Source organism: Cydia amplana, chromosome 1, assembly GCF_948474715.1.
Source record: "Cydia amplana chromosome 1, ilCydAmpl1.1, whole genome shotgun sequence".
Taxonomy (NCBI): Eukaryota; Metazoa; Arthropoda; class Insecta; order Lepidoptera; family Tortricidae; genus Cydia; species Cydia amplana.
In genome coordinates, this window is record NC_086069.1 from 7,203,195 (window position 1) to 7,221,607 (window position 18,413).

The following is an 18,413-nucleotide window of genomic DNA, read 5'->3' on the forward strand; positions in this document are numbered from 1 at the left end:
GGAATATTTACCTATACAAAGGCTGAATGAAACTCCAACCTCTGAATATCTACAAGTGAATGAGCCTGACAGCTTTTTCCCTTTGTGGGAAGTTGGAGTTCACAGCCTTCACAGGCAAGACTCAGTGTTTGCAGGAGTGCTCTAAAAGTACATTGTAGCTTTAGTTACGTTCATAAGCGTATTGTAATATGCCTACGTAAATATAAAACTATTTGTATCTTATCTTTATTATGTAAAATAAAATTATTTTTATATTTTGCATTTATTTTATTAATCCACCTGATTTTCAATATTTACTTTTACAGTAGTACAGTACAACAGCACGTATCGCACATTTATCGATATCGATAAACAGTAGGTACCGGAAGTGTCGAGCCCTAGCGTTGTTTTTTTTGTGTTGGCAGTATTGACATGTATTTGGTGTGTTGGCACAATGTACGTTCTTAATTCGGTTTAAGGCTTGTTCGAGAGTGCCGACTCTTAAAACGTAGTGATTTAATACTCTTTGTATAAGACTAGATACTACGTACGTTGATTCAATCAAAGAGAATATAATCAATAATTGCTACTGACAAGATTTGCTTGATGCACTATAGTATATATAATTATAGCTGGTCAACCAAATCTTGTCAGTAAAAAAAGGCGCGAAATTCAAATTTTCTATGGGACGATATCAGTGAACGAACGCGAGTGTGGAGGGGGCTATACAAACACGAAGCAGAGCGCCTACCGCGAACCACGTTCGACCTGTTGCCTCTCTGTCGCACTTGTAAATTCGTACGTAAGTGTGACACGTCGAACGTGGTTCGCGGTAGGCCCTCTGAAGCCAAGTATTTGACATTAAACCATAGACAAGTGTTGTTGTTTTAATATGTTGTTGTCAACAAACGACTTGCGATGCGACGTCAACGGTTGCTACGCGAAGGTTATAAATCTAAAAACATTGGATAATTTGTTCACATACGACGGAAACCAATTCAGTATTACATTGATATAAAATTAGTTTTATGAGTTCCTATATATTTTCGCGGTTCATTACATCATGGAAGGACCGGGTATGAGTCTGTTCCAAGGGGCCGCCAGCATTCACATTAACAACAGTGCTCAGGACAGGCTTGAGGAACAGGAGGAGATCGAAGACCAGAAACGGCGGAATGAGGAGGTAATTGAATTATTGTTACTTGAAAAAAAAACAAAGGCAAGAGCAATGGTTTTGTGTTAGCTCATTAGTTTACAATATATTTATCTTTTCATTTATAATATGTTTTTCTATATTTACAGTTGAAACATAAACTAGCAAATGCTTTTGACGATCTTCAAGATGATGACGAAGCGAGTTCAGTGAATAGCAGTGGGAACTTTACCTTGGATGCTCAAACTAATGGAGGAAATGGTAAGACATAATTATTTTTTGTCTTCTAGAAGACCAGTATTCAAACCTCGAATATTTTTTTTATGTATATTATCAGTAGTATTCAGAATTAGATAAACTGGAGTTTGCAAATGTGTATTTAATTAGATAACTATGTTATAGTTTGAATCCTATACTTTTTATGATTGGTTATACACTTAACCATGTTAGGTTAGAACACTTAGAACCCAATCCAATAATGTAAACAAGTTATCAATGTATGTACTTTTGTATAAGTAGTAGTTGCATCATTAAATTTTGTATCTTACCTACAGGACATCCTAATCATCCTAGGACTGGCTTGCCTCCCAGTTATGTGGATTCCCTTAACCACCTTAAAGAACTGCAGCACACTAGGGACTCTCCTAATATCCATGAAACCCCAAAAAATAGGCACACTCCAGTTCAACACCATGAAGACCCAGTGAAACTGCAGTTTAGCCCCTATGGGGCAGGTGATGGGCAAAACCATTATTACCAACAGGAATACATGGGTTAGTCAATAATTTTAGCAGGTATTTTGTGCAGGCTTAAGGGGCTGTCAACACCCAATATCCTTGCATACACATGCTATGTACCTAGATTTATTTGAAATATCTGGGAGACCGAGCTTTGCTCGGAAAACGTATAAAATCTCGAAAATTTGCGTTTTCCCAGAGATAAAACCTAGCTAGATCGAGTTTTCGCCCCCGAAAACCCCAATATACCAAATTTCATCGAAATCGTTAGAGCCGTTTCCGAGATCCCCGAAATATATATATATATATATATATATATATAAATAAATAAATAAATATGCAAGAATTGCTCGTTTAAAGGTATTAGATAGATAGATATACACATTAAAAGGAAAATATATAAATAAAAAATAATAAATGACAATAGACCGAATCATCAGTTTGGCATATGTTTTCAGGACATTTGAATGGAATAAACAATATTGATGCAAAACAAGAATACATGAATAATGAGAAACTTAAGGTGATGTATGAGGTATGTATTTGCAAATTAGAAATTTAAATGTCAATCAAACAAAACAACACTACCACAGACTGATTACTAATTATCATTGTCAGATGCGTGAAAAAGAATGTCAACAGTTAGCAGCACAGATGGAAAAACTTGATACAGAAATTGACAGTCTACGTGCCAGACTTGCAGCCGCCGTCAATGATAGGGACAAGTCAGAGCTGTCACTGCAAGAAGCACACCATTTACTGGGTAACTTGCATTCTACTTAGAACTGAAAATAGACTAGTATTTAGTCAGACATTCTGATTTTTTTTTAATATACTGGCATCACTACCATATTATCAGTAAAATGTAGATCGCCTGGCTACTAGATATTTCTTAGGCTCTATAGGTACTAAGTTTCTAGCTAGGTAGATATTAGGTGGGTCCACACAAAACGAGCCTCCTTGCAGAACAGCTCATTCTGTGTGGACCGGCCTGATGAATACTCTAATTATGATTTATATCATGAAAGCTGGTTTGTAATGCATATTGGTGCATAAGCTTAAGAATGCTCAAGCAGCAGTCTAGTCACGACGCACATAAGTATGATCTAACTGCTTTCTCTCTCATCAGCAAGACTGTTGTAAACAAATTTTGAATTAACAGCTTCCAGTAAACACAAAATGATAGAACTAGAACAACAAGTGGTGAGCCTCACGGAGAAGCTGGTGCTAGGCGAGCAGGAGAAGGAGCAAATGAAGATGGAACTGCGCGCTGCCAACGTCAGCCTGCAGGAAGTGCAACAACGGTTGCACACTTTCCAGGTAAAGTACTTTGCACCTTTGTGGCCTTGATATAAGATTCATTTCGCCATTTTTGTAAGTGCAACAAAAGTTCTTCTTGCGTAGGATGCATGTTAAACCGTCGCCCATTAAAGATGGTTGCTGGTAGTTTTTTATTGTATTAGCTCACATCTTTAGTGCACTGCATTAAACTTGTACGTCCACAATAGCATATGGCTTAACATTATAATGGTAACTTTCAAGTCATTGGAATATTTTGTTTGTTTGTAGGTTGCTCACACACACGACACTGATGCACTGTTTAGAGAACAGCAGGACAGGTAAGTACGTGGCAGAAAGTATTTAGTACCAAGCCAGAAAAATGTAATCTCGCATCACCTACCTATAGGAACGGATTTACCAATATGGACGCCTCGCACCGCCATTTTTCCCCTAGTCCCTAATAATGAGAATTAAATAAGAATAAAAGGTAGGCCCACTAGAAAAGTGATTTGTTTAACTGTTTTTTCCAGACATAGAGAGGAAGTCGATAGACTGCACGCAGATTTAACAAAGGCTAAAAGCAGATTGGAAGAGAAAGTAAGTTGTTTGATTAAATTTACTTGAACCTCGTTCTTGTAATTTTGATATTAATTATAAGTATGGTTTTTAGGCAAGTGAAATAAAAATACTCGAAAAGCGGTGCTTAGAAAAAGACCAAGAGAAAGAGGAACTGTTGATTGACAAAGGGGCGACTATCAATAGATTAGCGAGTGAACTAGAGGCGGCGCAAAGTCGACTGGTGAACGGTGAGAGTGCGCGGTTGAAGGAGAAGGTAGCGCAGTTGTCCAGTGAGAGGAACGCTGCCAGGGAACAAGTCAAGGAATTAGGGGTAAGTGCCACCATTTAATATAAGTCGTGTCAGACAATACTTATGGAGGAGATAAATGGAGCAAAGTTGTAACACTCTGGCACCCTAGAGGGCATAAAAGAAACAGAGGCAGGCAATTTAAAAGATGGTCCGATGAAATAGAAGACATGGCTGGAGGCACAAAAACAAAAACATGGACCAGATTAGTTCATAATAAGGAAGAGTGGAGAAGATTGGGCGAGGCCTTTGCCCGAAGGCACACAGAATCAGTTACCGTAGTAGATTAAGGATAACTGTAGATATAATTAAAAAAAATGTATTCTGAAATAAGGCTATAAATAAATAAATAAATAAGTTGTCAGTGACCAACTACCTATTCATTCATTAAGCTAAGCAGTAAAGCAGGCTCCCCTGAAGAGTTTCGCTTGTATAATTATTAGACCATCAATTGACTTATTTTACGTCTCCTCTTGTGGTTAGGCTGCAATAAATGCTATGTTGTCTAGCTGACTAGTGGTACGCCCACACCCAATCCCACTTTTCCCCTCCCCAAAACCTAAAATGGTTATTAAAAAGAATTTCTTGACGGTGAACCATCGAAAAATTCACGACTTCTCATATTCTTTTTCTTCGAAGCCTGCATTATTCTGCAGAAGGTACCGCCGCGCCGGGCAAGGCTGCTTTAGGTACTCCTTAATAAGGTGAAAAATGTATACTTGTCTTTGACGTGTGCTACCCAGTGCAGCGTGTGTAGATACGACATCGTATAAATGTTTAATTTCAGTCTAAATTGGAGGTGACGGCACACGAGCTGGTACTCTGCCGGAATAAGCTGGCCGCCAGCCACAAGGAGTACGAGAGTTGGCGCACCGCGCTACATCAGATCCTCGTCGACTCACTCCCAGAAAATACATATCTAGGTAGGTATGCTGCACACAAGTTTGACGAAACACTGCTTTACTTTGGATTTGTCTGTTTTATTATAATATTGTCTTTCGGTCTGTTTATCTTATAGGAAATGAAATTTTATACTCCCATATTAGTTTTCGACTGCACAGACATTTAATATTTATTGCAAATTTACCAATAAATTAGTGTAATGATAGAGATAAAATGTGACCAGAGGAACTAGCCAACTAAAACAAACTTTTAGTTTCGGCTACATGGAATAGTCTGGATGAATAGAACAGCTGAATGCAATGTTTAAAAGCTTTTATTTTGTAATCTTTTTTAAAAGTAGGAACGATAAGAGTTAGGTACTGATTATCATAATGTGCCTGTTTTGTTATTTTATAGGTGAACCCCCGTCGCCTGGTAAATTATCGACACTAAGAGATGCTCTAAGTAGATATAAACAACAGATTCACAAGGTTGCGGCGTTACAAGAAGAAATTGCTAAAAGGTGAGCAAAGTGTAAATTATTTATAATGGCTAACAATACTTGAATCATTAGATATTAGAATTTTACCGAAGTCTATTGCGCTTTATGTTTAAATGGGTTATTCCCACTAGTTACCACCAAGTTGTTTCCAGTGGTAACTACTGGGATTTTTTTCCCACCGTTTACCACTGGTAACTACTGGGAAAAATTATTCCCAGTAGTTACCACCAACTCGGTTTAGTGGTAACTACTGGGAATTTTTATTCCCAGTAGTTACCACCAAAACTTTGTTAAAGTTAAATACTAATAAATACAGTATAAATAGTATAGTATAAATATAGAGTGATTTAATAAATAATTGTTAGTCGATTAGTGTTTTAGTAAACTGCCTTAAAAGTGACCTAACATATTGAAACAGTTTAACCAGTACTAGTACAAAAACTATAATATATGTAAGAATAAATTTAATAATCCGTTTACATTTTTTTTCAAGTGATTTTATTAGGTAATTAAAAATCATTTTATTAATTCATAAAAAATCATACTCTTATATCATCTTATCATACTCGTATTTATACTCTTACTATTTATACTGTTTTTATTAGTATTTAACTCTAACAAAATTTTGGTGAAAAATAAAAATTCCCAGTAGTTACCACTAAACCGAGTTGGTGGTAACTACTGGGAATAATTTTTCCCAGTAGTTACCAGTGGTAAAAGGTGGGAAAAAAATTCCCAGTAGTTACCACTGGTAACAACTTGGTGGTAACCAGTGGGAATAACCCGTTTAAATCAAATTATTAGATAAGTTTATTATTTACCCATTTAAATCTTAAAGGGACAAAAAACTGGAACAGTACCGAAAGCAAGAATCCGATATGCGAGCCAAAATAGAGGAGCAGAAAGGCATCGAGTTGCAGCTCGGCTCGCGCGTGGCCGTGCTGCAGAGCCAGCTCGAGTCGCTCGGCACCGGCGACGACAGGCTCAGCGAGCGCCTGCAGGCCGAGCTCGACCACGTGCGCGCGCAGCTCAGAGATGTAAGTTGGAGCCATAGACTAGGAATCCTCTAGACGGAGTTGAGAGCAATTATTTCATGAAACCGATGCTGCCAAAAATACTGGGGTGCGGGGGGACGAGGTGAGCGAATCCCGTGCCGTGATTGGTCCGTTCAAAGACACGGACCAATCACGGCTCGGGATTGACTCAAAGATGGAGTAAAACTACCGTATAAGTGGCAGAGGGGGTAGCGTTACTATGCTCAGTCTAGAGGATGTCTTGTCTGTGGTTGGAGCAGTCGCTTGGCATAAGAGCACGGCCACGTACACCACTCCAGAGATGGGGGCATCGAACACTCAATAAGTACCGCTGCTCTGCAGATTTTAGGCAAATTGACATAGGCCGCTCATGTAGTTCTTTTCGTTCCGAACCGCCGTTTTAACACATTCATTGCCACCCAGCCAAACAAGACATCCGCACCAGGCCACAACAATTTCGTCATATAAAGCTGTAGTACCACGATCCTGACTATCAGGCCGTCCGGCCTGGGAACGGAGTCATAAAATACCCGATAGTCGGGTTTTCGGCACTGAATGTGTTAACTGCAGGTGTAACAACTTTTTAGGGTTCCGTACCCAAAGGGTAAAAACGGGACCCTATTACTAAGACTCCGCTGTCCGTCCGTCCGTCCGTCCGTCTGTCACCAGGCTGTATCTCACGAACCGTGATAGCTAGACAGTTGAAATTTTCACAAATGATGTATTTCTGTTGCCGCTATAACAACAAATACTAAAAACAGAATAAAATAAAGATTTAAGTGGGGCTCCCGTACAACAAACGTGATTTTTGACCGAAGTTAAGCAACGTCGGGCGGGGTTAGTACTTGGATGGGTGACCGTTTTTTTGCTTGTTTTGATCTATTTTTTGTTGATGGTGCGGAACCCTCCGTGCGCGAGTCCGACTCGCACTTGGCCGGTTTTTGTTAACTACAAAGCGAGGTACGCACTTGGTTAAACATGTTGTAATGTTCCCCAGATGGAGCTGAAGTACACGGAGCTCGAGCTAGAGTACGACAAGGCGAAGGAGTCCCGCGGCGGGCGCGCGTCGCTGGCCGCCGCCGCGCACGCCGACCTGCTGCGCGAGCTGGAGCGCTGCTCCGCGCAGCTGCGCGCCGCCCTCAGCGACAACACGGAGCTCAAGACTCTCTACCTGCAGGTACCTGTCATCTTCCTAGCGTTTTCTCACTTGGGGCGCCTAGGGCTTGCTCGCAACTAGGGCATGCTCCCGGGAATTCCCGGTTCTCATATTCTCAATTTTATAGTGTTGAAAGAACCGGTACTGAAGACCCGGTACCGGTACTTCCCGGTTCTCATCAGTTTGCGTATTTATTCCCATTTCAATAGTAGTTATCTTTTAGTAGTTAGCAGTTTAGTTTTAGGATATTATATTCGAATATTCTTCTAGTAAGTTGGTATCTTCTTCTAGCGTATCTGTGCCGTCATAGTGCTGAGTGCGTCAACTACGGCCGTGTGGCTCGTACACCTTAAAGCCCAGGCGGAGGCAAAGTGTGCCGGTTAATTTCGTAAAATAGGTTGGAACGCTAATAAAGTGTTATTTTTTTTTATAAAATAAGTTATTTATGAATATTTATGCAATTATTTATATGAAAATAAGTCATAAACGCTAACACAAACAATTTCTTAAAAATAATCATAAGATTCCTAGAGAACCGGGAAGAACCGGGAATCCCGGTTCCGGCTATACCCAGAACCGGGAAATTAAATTCCTGGTACCGGGACCGGTACTGCATGCTCTACTCGCAACCTAATACCAAGAATGAGCCTCGCAAATTGTTTAGAATTAAACCAAGCTATGTTGGCAGCGATTTTGATAGCCCAGACTGTGCAGGTGTTATTCTAAACGCCAAACTTCTATAAAATGATGACGTTTAAATAACACTTGTACAGGCAGGGCTATCAAGTTTGCTGCCAACTTATCTTGGTCTAACTCTATTTTTTAACCTAGTTGGTACAGCAGCAGCACTAGTTTTTGCGAAAGCGACTCTTATCGGACCTTCCATTCCAATCTAGAGGGGAAATCGGGCCTTATTAAGATTTTCTCCTCACAATGTTAATATCCTTAGCCGCCCATACGTCAAACCTTGCCAAGCAAAATGAAATTTTATTTTGTCAGCACAAGGTTCAAATTAGAATGGAACAGGAGACCTTTTTATAGGTCTCTGGGCGGCTAGAGGATATATCACTATAAAGTACAATCAATTAAAATAATATAATTTAACATTGTCTACCAGGCTTGTAGTACGCGAGATAGCGCATCAAGAGAGCTAAAAGACGTCCAATCTAGAATACAACAAGAGCGGGATCTATACAAGTCCCAAGAGAAGGAATACGTGGAGAGGATAGAGAAGGAACGGCAGCAGCTGGAGAAGCTGACCGCGGAGCTCACCGGCTCCAGGGACGAGCTGGAGCGCGCCAACAGGAGGATCTCCGAGCTGCAGAAGGAGTTCACCGACAAACAGAAGGAGTTCACCGACAAACTCAACAAATATCTTGAAGGTATGTTATGTTACACTGGTTTTTGTAAATAGTGCAAAAGGTCTGCCATGCACACACGCACATGTGCGTCCACCGTCATACAAGTTTGTTCCTAGGCCACGCCCCCTGGCAGTGAATGCGTTAATTTTGGTATTTTACGCGATATTCTGGTCGTTAAGTAACCAATTACAATAGAATAATAGACATGAGTAAAGTCTATTTTTTTATTCGGTAGACTGAAATGACAGTTAATAGTATGGAATGACATTTCATGTTCATACTATTAACTGTCATTTCAGTCTACCGAATAAAAAAATAGACTTTAGATCTTTATAATTATTGAATTGTTGAAAGAGTCAGTTCTGAAACTGACACTTATAGTTGGTCAAACCAATTTTTCAGTCAGTAACAACGAGGAAAACTATATTCATCCTTTTCTTTCGGGTGCTAGCAAAGAGAATTAAATCACGGTGCTACAGCACAGTACAGTACTATACTAGTGTAAGACAAAGATAGTATGATTCTCTCTATATTTGAAATGAGACAGTCCTTTGACAAACTATAATTAATATTTTTTATTTATTTTCCAGATGAAAAAAGTGCAATGCGAAAAGAAATGGAACCTTGTGCGCAATGTGAGAAAAATTTAATGCAAATTCGGCAGCTGAATGAGCAGCTTAGCAAATGCAGTGTTAAATTAGGTATGTGATGTGTCCTCCTACCTAGTATACCGACCAGCAATCTAACATGTTACATAACGTGATCACAAACGCTGTCTGCTTTAATGCCGTTGGTTCCATCATTAGCGGCTATGCGGCTCAAGCTTACTTTCCTACCTGAACCCTAATTGGTTTCAAGCACTTCAAGCCCCTCCCAAACCAATATCCTGAATCAGCCCCTCTCAAAACAAAATCCTGGATCTACCACTGAATCCCATATAGACATGTGATGTGAACAGGATCACAGGACCATACAAAATACAACATATGTACCTCTTGATCGTTTAGCAATCAAATACAGAAGTATTTATTTTGTAGCCACCCAAGAGAGCAACGAAGCTCTGATGCAGGAGTTAAAAGGCAAGGCGGAGTTCTTCCAGCAGTACATTCTCGAGCGGTTCAACAAGCTGCGCGACCAGCGCTCCGTCGCCACCAACACCGACCCCTCCGACCACCCCATCGAGCACATGGTGCAGACCTGCGACGACGCCATTGCGACCAAGGTATACAATTTTAAGAAAACTCAACTTTGCGTAGGGCGTTTTCTAAAATAAATATTGAAAACCCGATTCTCCCAGATCCTGGTGTTTTTGGGTTCTTTCAACTCAGAATCACTAGCATATTCAATCTTGATGATAAAAAAAAATTGTCCCAAAATTTTGTATGAAAGTTGTACATTCCACTACGTCACGTTACATACAAGTGAAAAATTTTCTCATACTAAAAACGTGACGTAATGGAATGGACATTTTGGGACATCTTTTTTTAATGGTAGGATGGAGAGTGCTGTCGATTCTGAGTAGAATGAGCCCAAGAATGTCCAGATTTGAAAGAATCGGGTTTTCGATATTTATTTTAGAAAAAGCCCGTTACGACGATGGAAAATGAAATTTTATTAGAGCTATTCGTTTTTAAGTAACATGTACATTATTTTTCATATTTACAGACTGCTCTCATGATGAAAGAAAAAGCCATACGAGATCAAATAGCAGAAAAATTCACGTTGGAGATGAAAACCGCGGAAATGAACTGCGCGCGGCGGCTGAAAGAAATGGAGAATGAACAAATAGCCACCGTCACCAAACTGAAGGAGCTGTTAGAGCGGAAAATGCAGGAAGTGGAGACCCTCAAACAGTTCATACTGACAGAGAGAGACAAGGTGTCGCAGATACTCGAGTCGAAAGAGAACGAGATATCCGTGTTGATCAAGGAACATAATGCGATACAAGCAGAGTGTGAAAAAACTAGGGATATACTCAACGAGTGGAAGATCAAGGCCGAGAAATACGAGAAAAAGATACAGCGGTTAGATTTACTTAAACAAGAAAAGGAGGAGTTGGAACACAGTCACAGTTCTTGTGAAAAGGAATTGAGAAATGTGAAAAGTAAAATAAATAGTTTACAAAGGAAAGTAGCTACTTCGGAACAGAGTTACGAAAGCTTGCAGGCAGAGCACCGGACCTTGTTAGAGAAGTACAAAAATGCTAAAAAAGCTATAATGACACATAAGGTATGTCATACATATTATATTAGATGAGCGTTTTCCAAAAAAAAAATGTACATTTCATTCATGTCTTCAAAATACTGACTTCTTGGGCTCATTTTGATGATGAAATGTGTCCCAAGATTTCCTTTCCAGATCGTCACATTTTTGCATGAATATTTTTTTTATTTATATGAACGTGACGCACTGGAAAAATATTTTTACATACAATACTTTTGGGACACATTTTTTCATGTATGAGGCGTGAATGTACAAATGATTCTGAGTAAAATTAGCCCAAGAAGTCAATATTTTGAAGACATGAATACAATGTACATTTTTTTTGGAAAACGCTCAGATGTCAATCGCAAAATAAAACATAATATATGAAGTGTAAAATTTTAAAAAGACTCCAATTTCTCATTTAATTTTAAATATGCTTATTTATGTATCGGAAATGTACACTAGTAACGAAACGAATATTTTTGCAGGAATATATATCTAAAAAAGACGCCCATATTAATAACGAATTTAACAGAATTCAAGATGAGTACAGAAAAATCTTCTTGAAAATGCAGAGTCAGATAACCTATCTTTCCAACTGTCGGGTACAGGAGGAAAAAACAAATGGAAGACCCGCTACGCCCACGAATCACTATGAGGTAATTATATATTACGCTCTTCTTTTTTTTTAAGAAAATAACCCAATTACATTTTTATTTCCTTTTTGTTCAAACTTTTGATTAAGTATTATAAAAATAGGAGCGAAAATCAAATTAACATTAGGAAGCATTAGGAAGGAATGTAGGAACTACATTTAACCATGGTATCTGAAGCTACTACATAAACTAATTACAGGACTACATTATAGACCTTATCCTATTGTAAGTACAAAGTTTCAGAGCAATCTAACTCGTTTTAAAATGAGAGCCTAACTACGTTTGTATGGAGAACCGAGCTTGCTGGGGTTTGCCGCAAGCGCGTAAAAATGTATGTCCTAAATTTTCAGATTGCAGAAAAAATAAATAAGCTGACCAAGGAGTTTGCAGAGCTCACTCAGTCTACAGCTGCGATGACCAGTAACTATGCGGATGTCAACAAATGAGACTCATTGTGAAAGGTATTATTACGAATCATATTCAGTTCCGACCATTTAAAGATAATGCTAAAATTTATTGCAGTGTTTGCGATAGATTTTTCGGTGAATTAATTGTAACGTTCGTGTTTGGACTTAAACTTACAAGTTATTGTTTAATTGGATGGATTTCATGTTTCCGGAAAAACTTTAAAATGATTCTTATACTGTATACGTTAAGCATAGACTAGGAATCCTCTAGACTGAGTTTAGAGCAATTATTTCATGAAACCGATGCTGCCAAAACACGGGGGTGCGGGGGACGAGGTGAGCGAATCCCGTGCCGTGATTGGTCCGTTCAAAGACACGGACCAATCACGGCACGGGATTGACTCGAAGATAGAGTAAAACTACCGTATAAGTGGCAGAGGAGGTTGCGCTACTATGCTGTCTAGAGGATGTCTTGTCTGTGACGTTAAGGTACCTACTACAATATGGGACAAAAACACCTAACAGGAGTTGACACTGAAATTTGATTACAACTCGCATAGCTACCGAAACAAAAGACAGCGGGAGATCAGATAAACATATAGCCGGTCAAACCACCTTGTCAGTAGAATAAGGCGCGAAATTAAAATTTTCTATGGGCCGATAACCTTTCGCGCCTACATTTTTTTTTAATTTGCTGGTTTTTTCTACTGACGGAAATGGCTTGACAGACTTTATATGGCCTCTCAACTAATGTTGCCAGTGTATCAGTGTCACTTAATCTAAGGCATTTTTTTCTATAATTCTTGAATTACTACGTTTTATATACATGTATGTATGTACGTACAAAGAGTTAAACCATTTAAAAAATGCGCGTTCGTCCCAGTGCACCTACATTCACATCCAAAGTTATGTTACAGACGCAACGCACACAATAACGGCAAACGTAACGTACCCATGAGTTACTTAGTAACTTATCCGTCCGACTTGTTTGTGTTTGGACAAACAGCCTTTTCTCGATAAGACTTGTTGTCCGACTAGCTTATGCTAGTTATTTCGAAGTCTTGAATGTATAAAGATATTTTTTATGACAATATCTGGCTCTGTTAGAAACAGAAACTGCATGGAGTCAAGCTTCACTTGACAAGTTCAAGCGCATGTTTTTAATATATATGGCAATCGACCTAAATGTGTGCCTTGTGATTTAGGTCTTTAACCCTTTGACCGCCAAAGACGTCAACTGACGTGCTCCGTTACTGTGTAATTTCAACCTTCGTGCATTCCGATAAGGCGCAACAATGGCGCGTTGTGTAGCGGCGTTTAAGGATTAAAATAATGATCACAGACTGAAAATCGAAATCACAAATGAAAAATAATGAGTTGTAGGAAGCAAGTGCCGCCGAGTGGACTCGAACCATCAGGATAAACGCGCCTAGCGCAGGTGGCGCTACAATCTTTGAAGGTCCTCACTGACAGGTTAGCTTTTGTGACTTCGTGTTCAAGGTTTGAATTTTAAAAATATACCAATTTCTTGTATATAGAGTTATTTGTTTGTAAATTGATTTATAGTTTGAATATATTTTGAGAATTTAATTCATAACATACAATTATCTAATCTATAAAAATATCAATAGCGGAATACCTACACGACCCACCTATGTGGGTCATGTACTATTACTGCGAGAGTAAAGACGAAAATAATGTTGGTTGAAACTTAAAACCTATTTCAAGCCCTCTCTGAAGTGAGCGAGAGCCAGTTTTCCCCCATTAATAACTATATAATCTGTCTACATTATATTCATTACTGTGACTTTTATGAGAAACTTGAATGTACGTGGGTCATACTGAAAGTTTCTGGATTCTGATATATGAGAAAACTTATTTTTTCTAAGTAGCCAGTCCTGTAATTTTCAGTATGACCTAAGTATTAGGTATGATGTATATTTGTATAATTTAACAAAAGTAACTGAAAAACCATCGTCAACATTTTTAACCAACTATTAGTGAACCTTATTGCATAGCTATAAGGTCCACCATTGGTTAGTTAAGAGTGTTACGTTAAAACATGGACTGATAAACTTATCTAACTAGATGTGATTAAAAAAGTAATATTCCATGCAAGTAATCCTGTGATAGTCAACGCTAAGTACAATGTAAATATACCTACTTATTAACGTATTAGTATTAATGAAGTGCCAAATCACTCAACATTCCTTTGGATTCCACGCTCACTATGTTTACATGCCTTTATCGTAGATACTGCCTATTAGCAGAGTAAAATAATAATGATGATGACATGACGTTCCTTTTTTTCAATAAGTTTTATTAATTATCGCTCAAAAACTGTTGTATTAATAATGACTTGTTTTAATTAGTATTAGGTATTTTATGATGAATTGTTTCTATTATGTGTTAAAGGTACCTACCTACTCTTGAATAAAAATGATACTTTAATATATTTTTATTTTATTTCTTCGTGTAATAATTAGACGGGACAAAAGGCATTTTAGCAACAAGACATTGGACATCCTTTCCTCTAATATTAACCAACAGTTTAGTGCCGGCTTTCTTCAAAGATTCCGCCACGTAGCCCATCGCCACGTTCCCTCCGAGCGAAGGGCTCGGGCACCCGCTGGTCACTTTTCCGACCACGTCCAGAGTATCCGGATTCTTGAGGATAGCATCTTTTCTTGCCGGAGCTCCAGATTCCATACGCACGCCGACTCTCCGCTTTTCGACCCCCTGTTTAATCTGTCGTAAGATTACGTCAGCTCCAGGAAAGTTCGCTTCACCTCTCCTTCGCTTAGATATGAGCCATGTTAAATTGGCTTCCACTGGAGTAACAGTCTCGTCGATATCGTTTCCGTATAAACACAACCCTGCTTCCAACCGGAGCGAGTCCCGCACTCCCAGGCCCGCCAATTTGATGTCATTTGATTGGAGTAAGGCTTCTGTGACGTGATCTGCCTTGTCGGCCGGGATTGACACTTCCACGCCGTCTTCACCGGTGTAGCCGCAGCGCGTGATGCGGCAGCCGCGCACTCCAGCCACGGAGCCCGAGCGGGACGTCATGAATATTAGGTCGGCCAGAGAGACGTCTGTAAGCGGCTGAAGCAAAGAAGCGGCCTTCGGGCCTTGTACGGCGATCAAAGCCCTATCACTGACATCTAAAAATTCAACGTGTATGTCTTTACCTTGTTGTTTAAATATTTTAGACGAGTTTAACATATGTTGCTTATCGACTTCTAGCCGCCCAGCATTTGACACTATATACAGTGTTTCATCGTTCACTTTGGTAACAATCAAATCGTCAATGATGCCCCCTTTTTCTGTCAAAAAGACTGTTAGAGCGCTTGATCCATTAGCCATTCCTTTCAGGTCCACTGGGCAGAGCGATTCGAACCATGATATACAATCTTTCCCACGCACATTCGTCTGTAGCATGTGGGATACATCAAAAATTGAGGCATTTTTACGTGTAAATAAATGGGAGGCCGTAACGCTCAAGTCTGCGTACTGTACCGGCAGCAAAAATCCAACAAAGTTCACTAACTTGCCGCCGTACCGAGTGTGTAAGTCATACAGTGGTGTTTTCACAGCCTTCTGATGTCCGTCACTGTATGCGCGCACTAATTGAAACAGTGGTGTGATCTTAACATTGGAATGTTTACAAGTAAAAGCGCAAAATCGGCTCAGAGACCCCATTTTCACAGCTACACAGAGTATTCGATGACTGTACTAAACTGTGGCCTCGTGAACACTGCAGTTTGTAGTTACCTCTATCAGTGTCCCGTAATGATGGGTCAAGGGTCACCAAACAAAATAGGCGCTGATAACTTAGCTTGTGCGTGGAGACTATAAAGTTGCATAAGCTTATTGTATTGTATTATGTAGTCTTTGTACCCATATTAAGCTCTAAAAACGTATTTAATATTAGGCTAGGTAGCTAGAGTACCACCAACCTATTTAGCGTAGGTAATGGTATGGTATTAATATACCTAATATTTTCGTGAATTCAGTACTTTTGTGGTCATAATCTTATATTTCTTATATAATTTTGTACTAAGCAGAGACGTCTGCAAGTGATATTACAATTTTTTAAATCCGGTCAGTCTTATAAAGAAGACTGGCAACCTCGATACAACGCCGCAAGAATCGTCAATGTTATAGGTAGATGATATTAAATATTATTTTTAAATTTTAGTTATATGCGTATGGAAACTGCCACCTATTTATACGAGGGCTGCTTCGGCTCTACTCGTGCGATTACAATATTATTTACGTATACCATGATGAGGGATATTTCAATGCTAATTATGGCCATGACAACATTTTAAACTAAGTGAATAGTTTGTTTTTATTATGTGTATATTTTTTATTGAAACAAAGCTGTGTATTTGGCACACGGTGTTGTTTGGAGGTAACAAAGACAATAATGCCGAAAACCAGGGTACATTCTCGCCTCTACCTGTCGCCTAGTAGGTCGCAGTCTGCGACGGTTAGCCAGCACGTGCTCCTCTGGATACTCCTCTAAGGAGCGAAATATGTCGACCAGTTATCGACTAAAAAAACGTGGGTCACTCACTAGGTTTTTCTTAATTTTGATTCATCACATTGTGTTCATTGTGTCCCTCACACATGAGCACATGTGTAACAACTGTACATGGTGTCACTTTCAGGGTCTACTTGTCCTGTTATTCAAACCAGGTTTTTATCTTAGTTTTTAAAACAATCTGCAAAAAGGTTGATTGTAGAAGTACAAAGGAAACACAAAGGTATTATTTATACAACAATTTAATAACTACTGTGTTATTCAATAGAACTTGCTAACTATGTAAACAAACCGCCATACTAAAATTGACACTGAATGTCAAATTACTAGCAACTTTTGTTTACATAGTTCGCAAGTTCTATTGAATGACACTTTAAAGTTTCTACTTCAACATTTTCACATACTCTTCGTGAGTCAGCATTTCATTTTTGTTTGCTTCAGAAACAGCAATACTTGACAAAATAATGGCAATAAATCCATCAGAATCTGGGAACTCTTTCAACAGTTTTGGATTTTTCACTAATTCCTCATTAATTTCAACAAGAGTCCCTTTCATACAGGACAACACATCAAAACTCGGGCCATTGTCAAACTCAACTTTACACACCACAGACTTTGGATGCAACACTTGGCCACCCTTCTTACCTTTTCCTTTCACGGTGTTAGTTAATCGGTCAATATTACCAATAGTAAAGTTTAACTTATAATCTCCATCTGTCTTGAAGAAGAAGTGGCTAGGAGCTAGTGTTATCAAAGTTATCCTGTTAGAATGGAACATTATCATGATATCATTATTTTCAATACCATTTACATTGAGGACATACCTTTTAGTGAAGTATCTCTCAGTGAAAGATTGGTAGGTGGATAAATCAGGGATATTATCTAAGATACTGTACTCCATTATAATACCTAACAAATACTTTATGCTGGCTAACAATATGGAGTTCTAATTACTGTGCTTGACTTGCTTTTGCTCTTTGGGAGTTTAGTATTCTAGCTTGAATTTCCGCATGCCGTTTTCTTGACTCGTCTAAATTAGCTTTCTGACGCCGAAGACGCTCTTGCTTCAAACACTTTCTCATATCACTGTCATAGTCGTTGCAGTAGCCCGTAAACTTGAGGAATGGATGCTAGAAACAGTAAGGTTATGTTTTCATTTTTAATATTTCTCAGAGTAAACTACTTAGTTCAAAATACGCAACAAAATCATACAAAAAACATAAGTTAAAGCAACAAGTGACCAACGACTTACAAAAATATAACAGGTAAAACAAGTAACACACTTCTCGGTTACTAAAAAACGAGAAATTACAATAATATCTTATCTACCTCTGAGTGGCAGTCCATTAACTTTTTTATCAAAACATTACACTCGTCAGTATGTAAATGGGGTGACAAATCTGTATGCATAACTAAGATATTATTAAACGCTAATACAAATAGTATTCAATGAAGAAAAAGATAACTCCTAATCGCGAGTGCGGGGAGAGTCGATTGACTTGACTGACTTGAACTTGAAACTGACATAAATATGACATTGACATTTTTACTTCTTAAAACCGTAACAGACTACCGAACTTAGATTCATGACCGAACTGCACCGCGACTTTGGTGCGTTATACGCGAATTAGACTCTCGCGCGAGCC

General features: G+C 38.9%; 4 protein-coding genes across 5 annotated transcripts; 1 reads left to right on the forward strand and 3 right to left on the reverse strand.

Moving 5' to 3' along the window:
• Positions 1-887: 887 nt before the first annotated feature.
• Positions 888-12,328, forward strand: LOC134662726 (myosin-9). Of its 2 annotated transcripts, XM_063518999.1 has the most exons (19): positions 888-1,162; positions 1,282-1,393; positions 1,687-1,905; positions 2,328-2,404; positions 2,488-2,632; positions 3,032-3,189; positions 3,439-3,488; positions 3,681-3,747; positions 3,821-4,039; positions 4,803-4,938; positions 5,315-5,420; positions 6,238-6,436; positions 7,431-7,610; positions 8,707-8,971; positions 9,541-9,651; positions 9,988-10,172; positions 10,616-11,179; positions 11,644-11,814; positions 12,162-12,328. In XM_063518999.1, exons 1-19 carry the CDS (start codon positions 1,043-1,045, stop codon positions 12,255-12,257), a joined length of 3,180 nt encoding a protein of 1,059 aa, XP_063375069.1. In that variant the 5' UTR covers positions 888-1,042; the 3' UTR covers positions 12,258-12,328. The 2 variants fall into 2 exon arrangements, with proteins under 2 accessions (XP_063375069.1, XP_063375076.1); XM_063519006.1 differs by lacking the exon at positions 7,431-7,610 and having other exon boundaries at positions 12,162-12,327.
• Positions 12,329-14,664: 2,336 nt separating this feature from the next.
• Positions 14,665-15,981, reverse strand: LOC134662741 (aminomethyltransferase, mitochondrial). The gene has a single exon (XM_063519016.1). It carries the CDS (start codon positions 15,918-15,920, stop codon positions 14,682-14,684), a length of 1,239 nt encoding a protein of 412 aa, XP_063375086.1. The 5' UTR covers positions 15,921-15,981; the 3' UTR covers positions 14,665-14,681.
• Positions 15,982-17,145: 1,164 nt separating this feature from the next.
• On the reverse strand, positions 17,146-17,668 carry LOC134647503 (protein Abitram). Its single transcript, XM_063501856.1, has one exon. It carries the CDS (start codon positions 17,666-17,668, stop codon positions 17,150-17,152), a length of 519 nt encoding a protein of 172 aa, XP_063357926.1. The 3' UTR covers positions 17,146-17,149.
• A 49-nt stretch (positions 17,669-17,717) lies between these two features.
• Positions 17,718-18,228, reverse strand: LOC134647693 (COX assembly mitochondrial protein 2 homolog). Its single transcript, XM_063502051.1, has 2 exons — positions 18,097-18,228; positions 17,718-17,897 (listed from the first exon to the last, which is right to left on the reverse strand). The coding sequence occupies exons 1-2, from the start codon at positions 18,175-18,177 to the stop codon at positions 17,718-17,720; spliced, it is 261 nt and encodes an 86-aa protein (XP_063358121.1). The 5' UTR covers positions 18,178-18,228.
• Between the last annotated feature and the right edge of the window lie 185 nt (positions 18,229-18,413).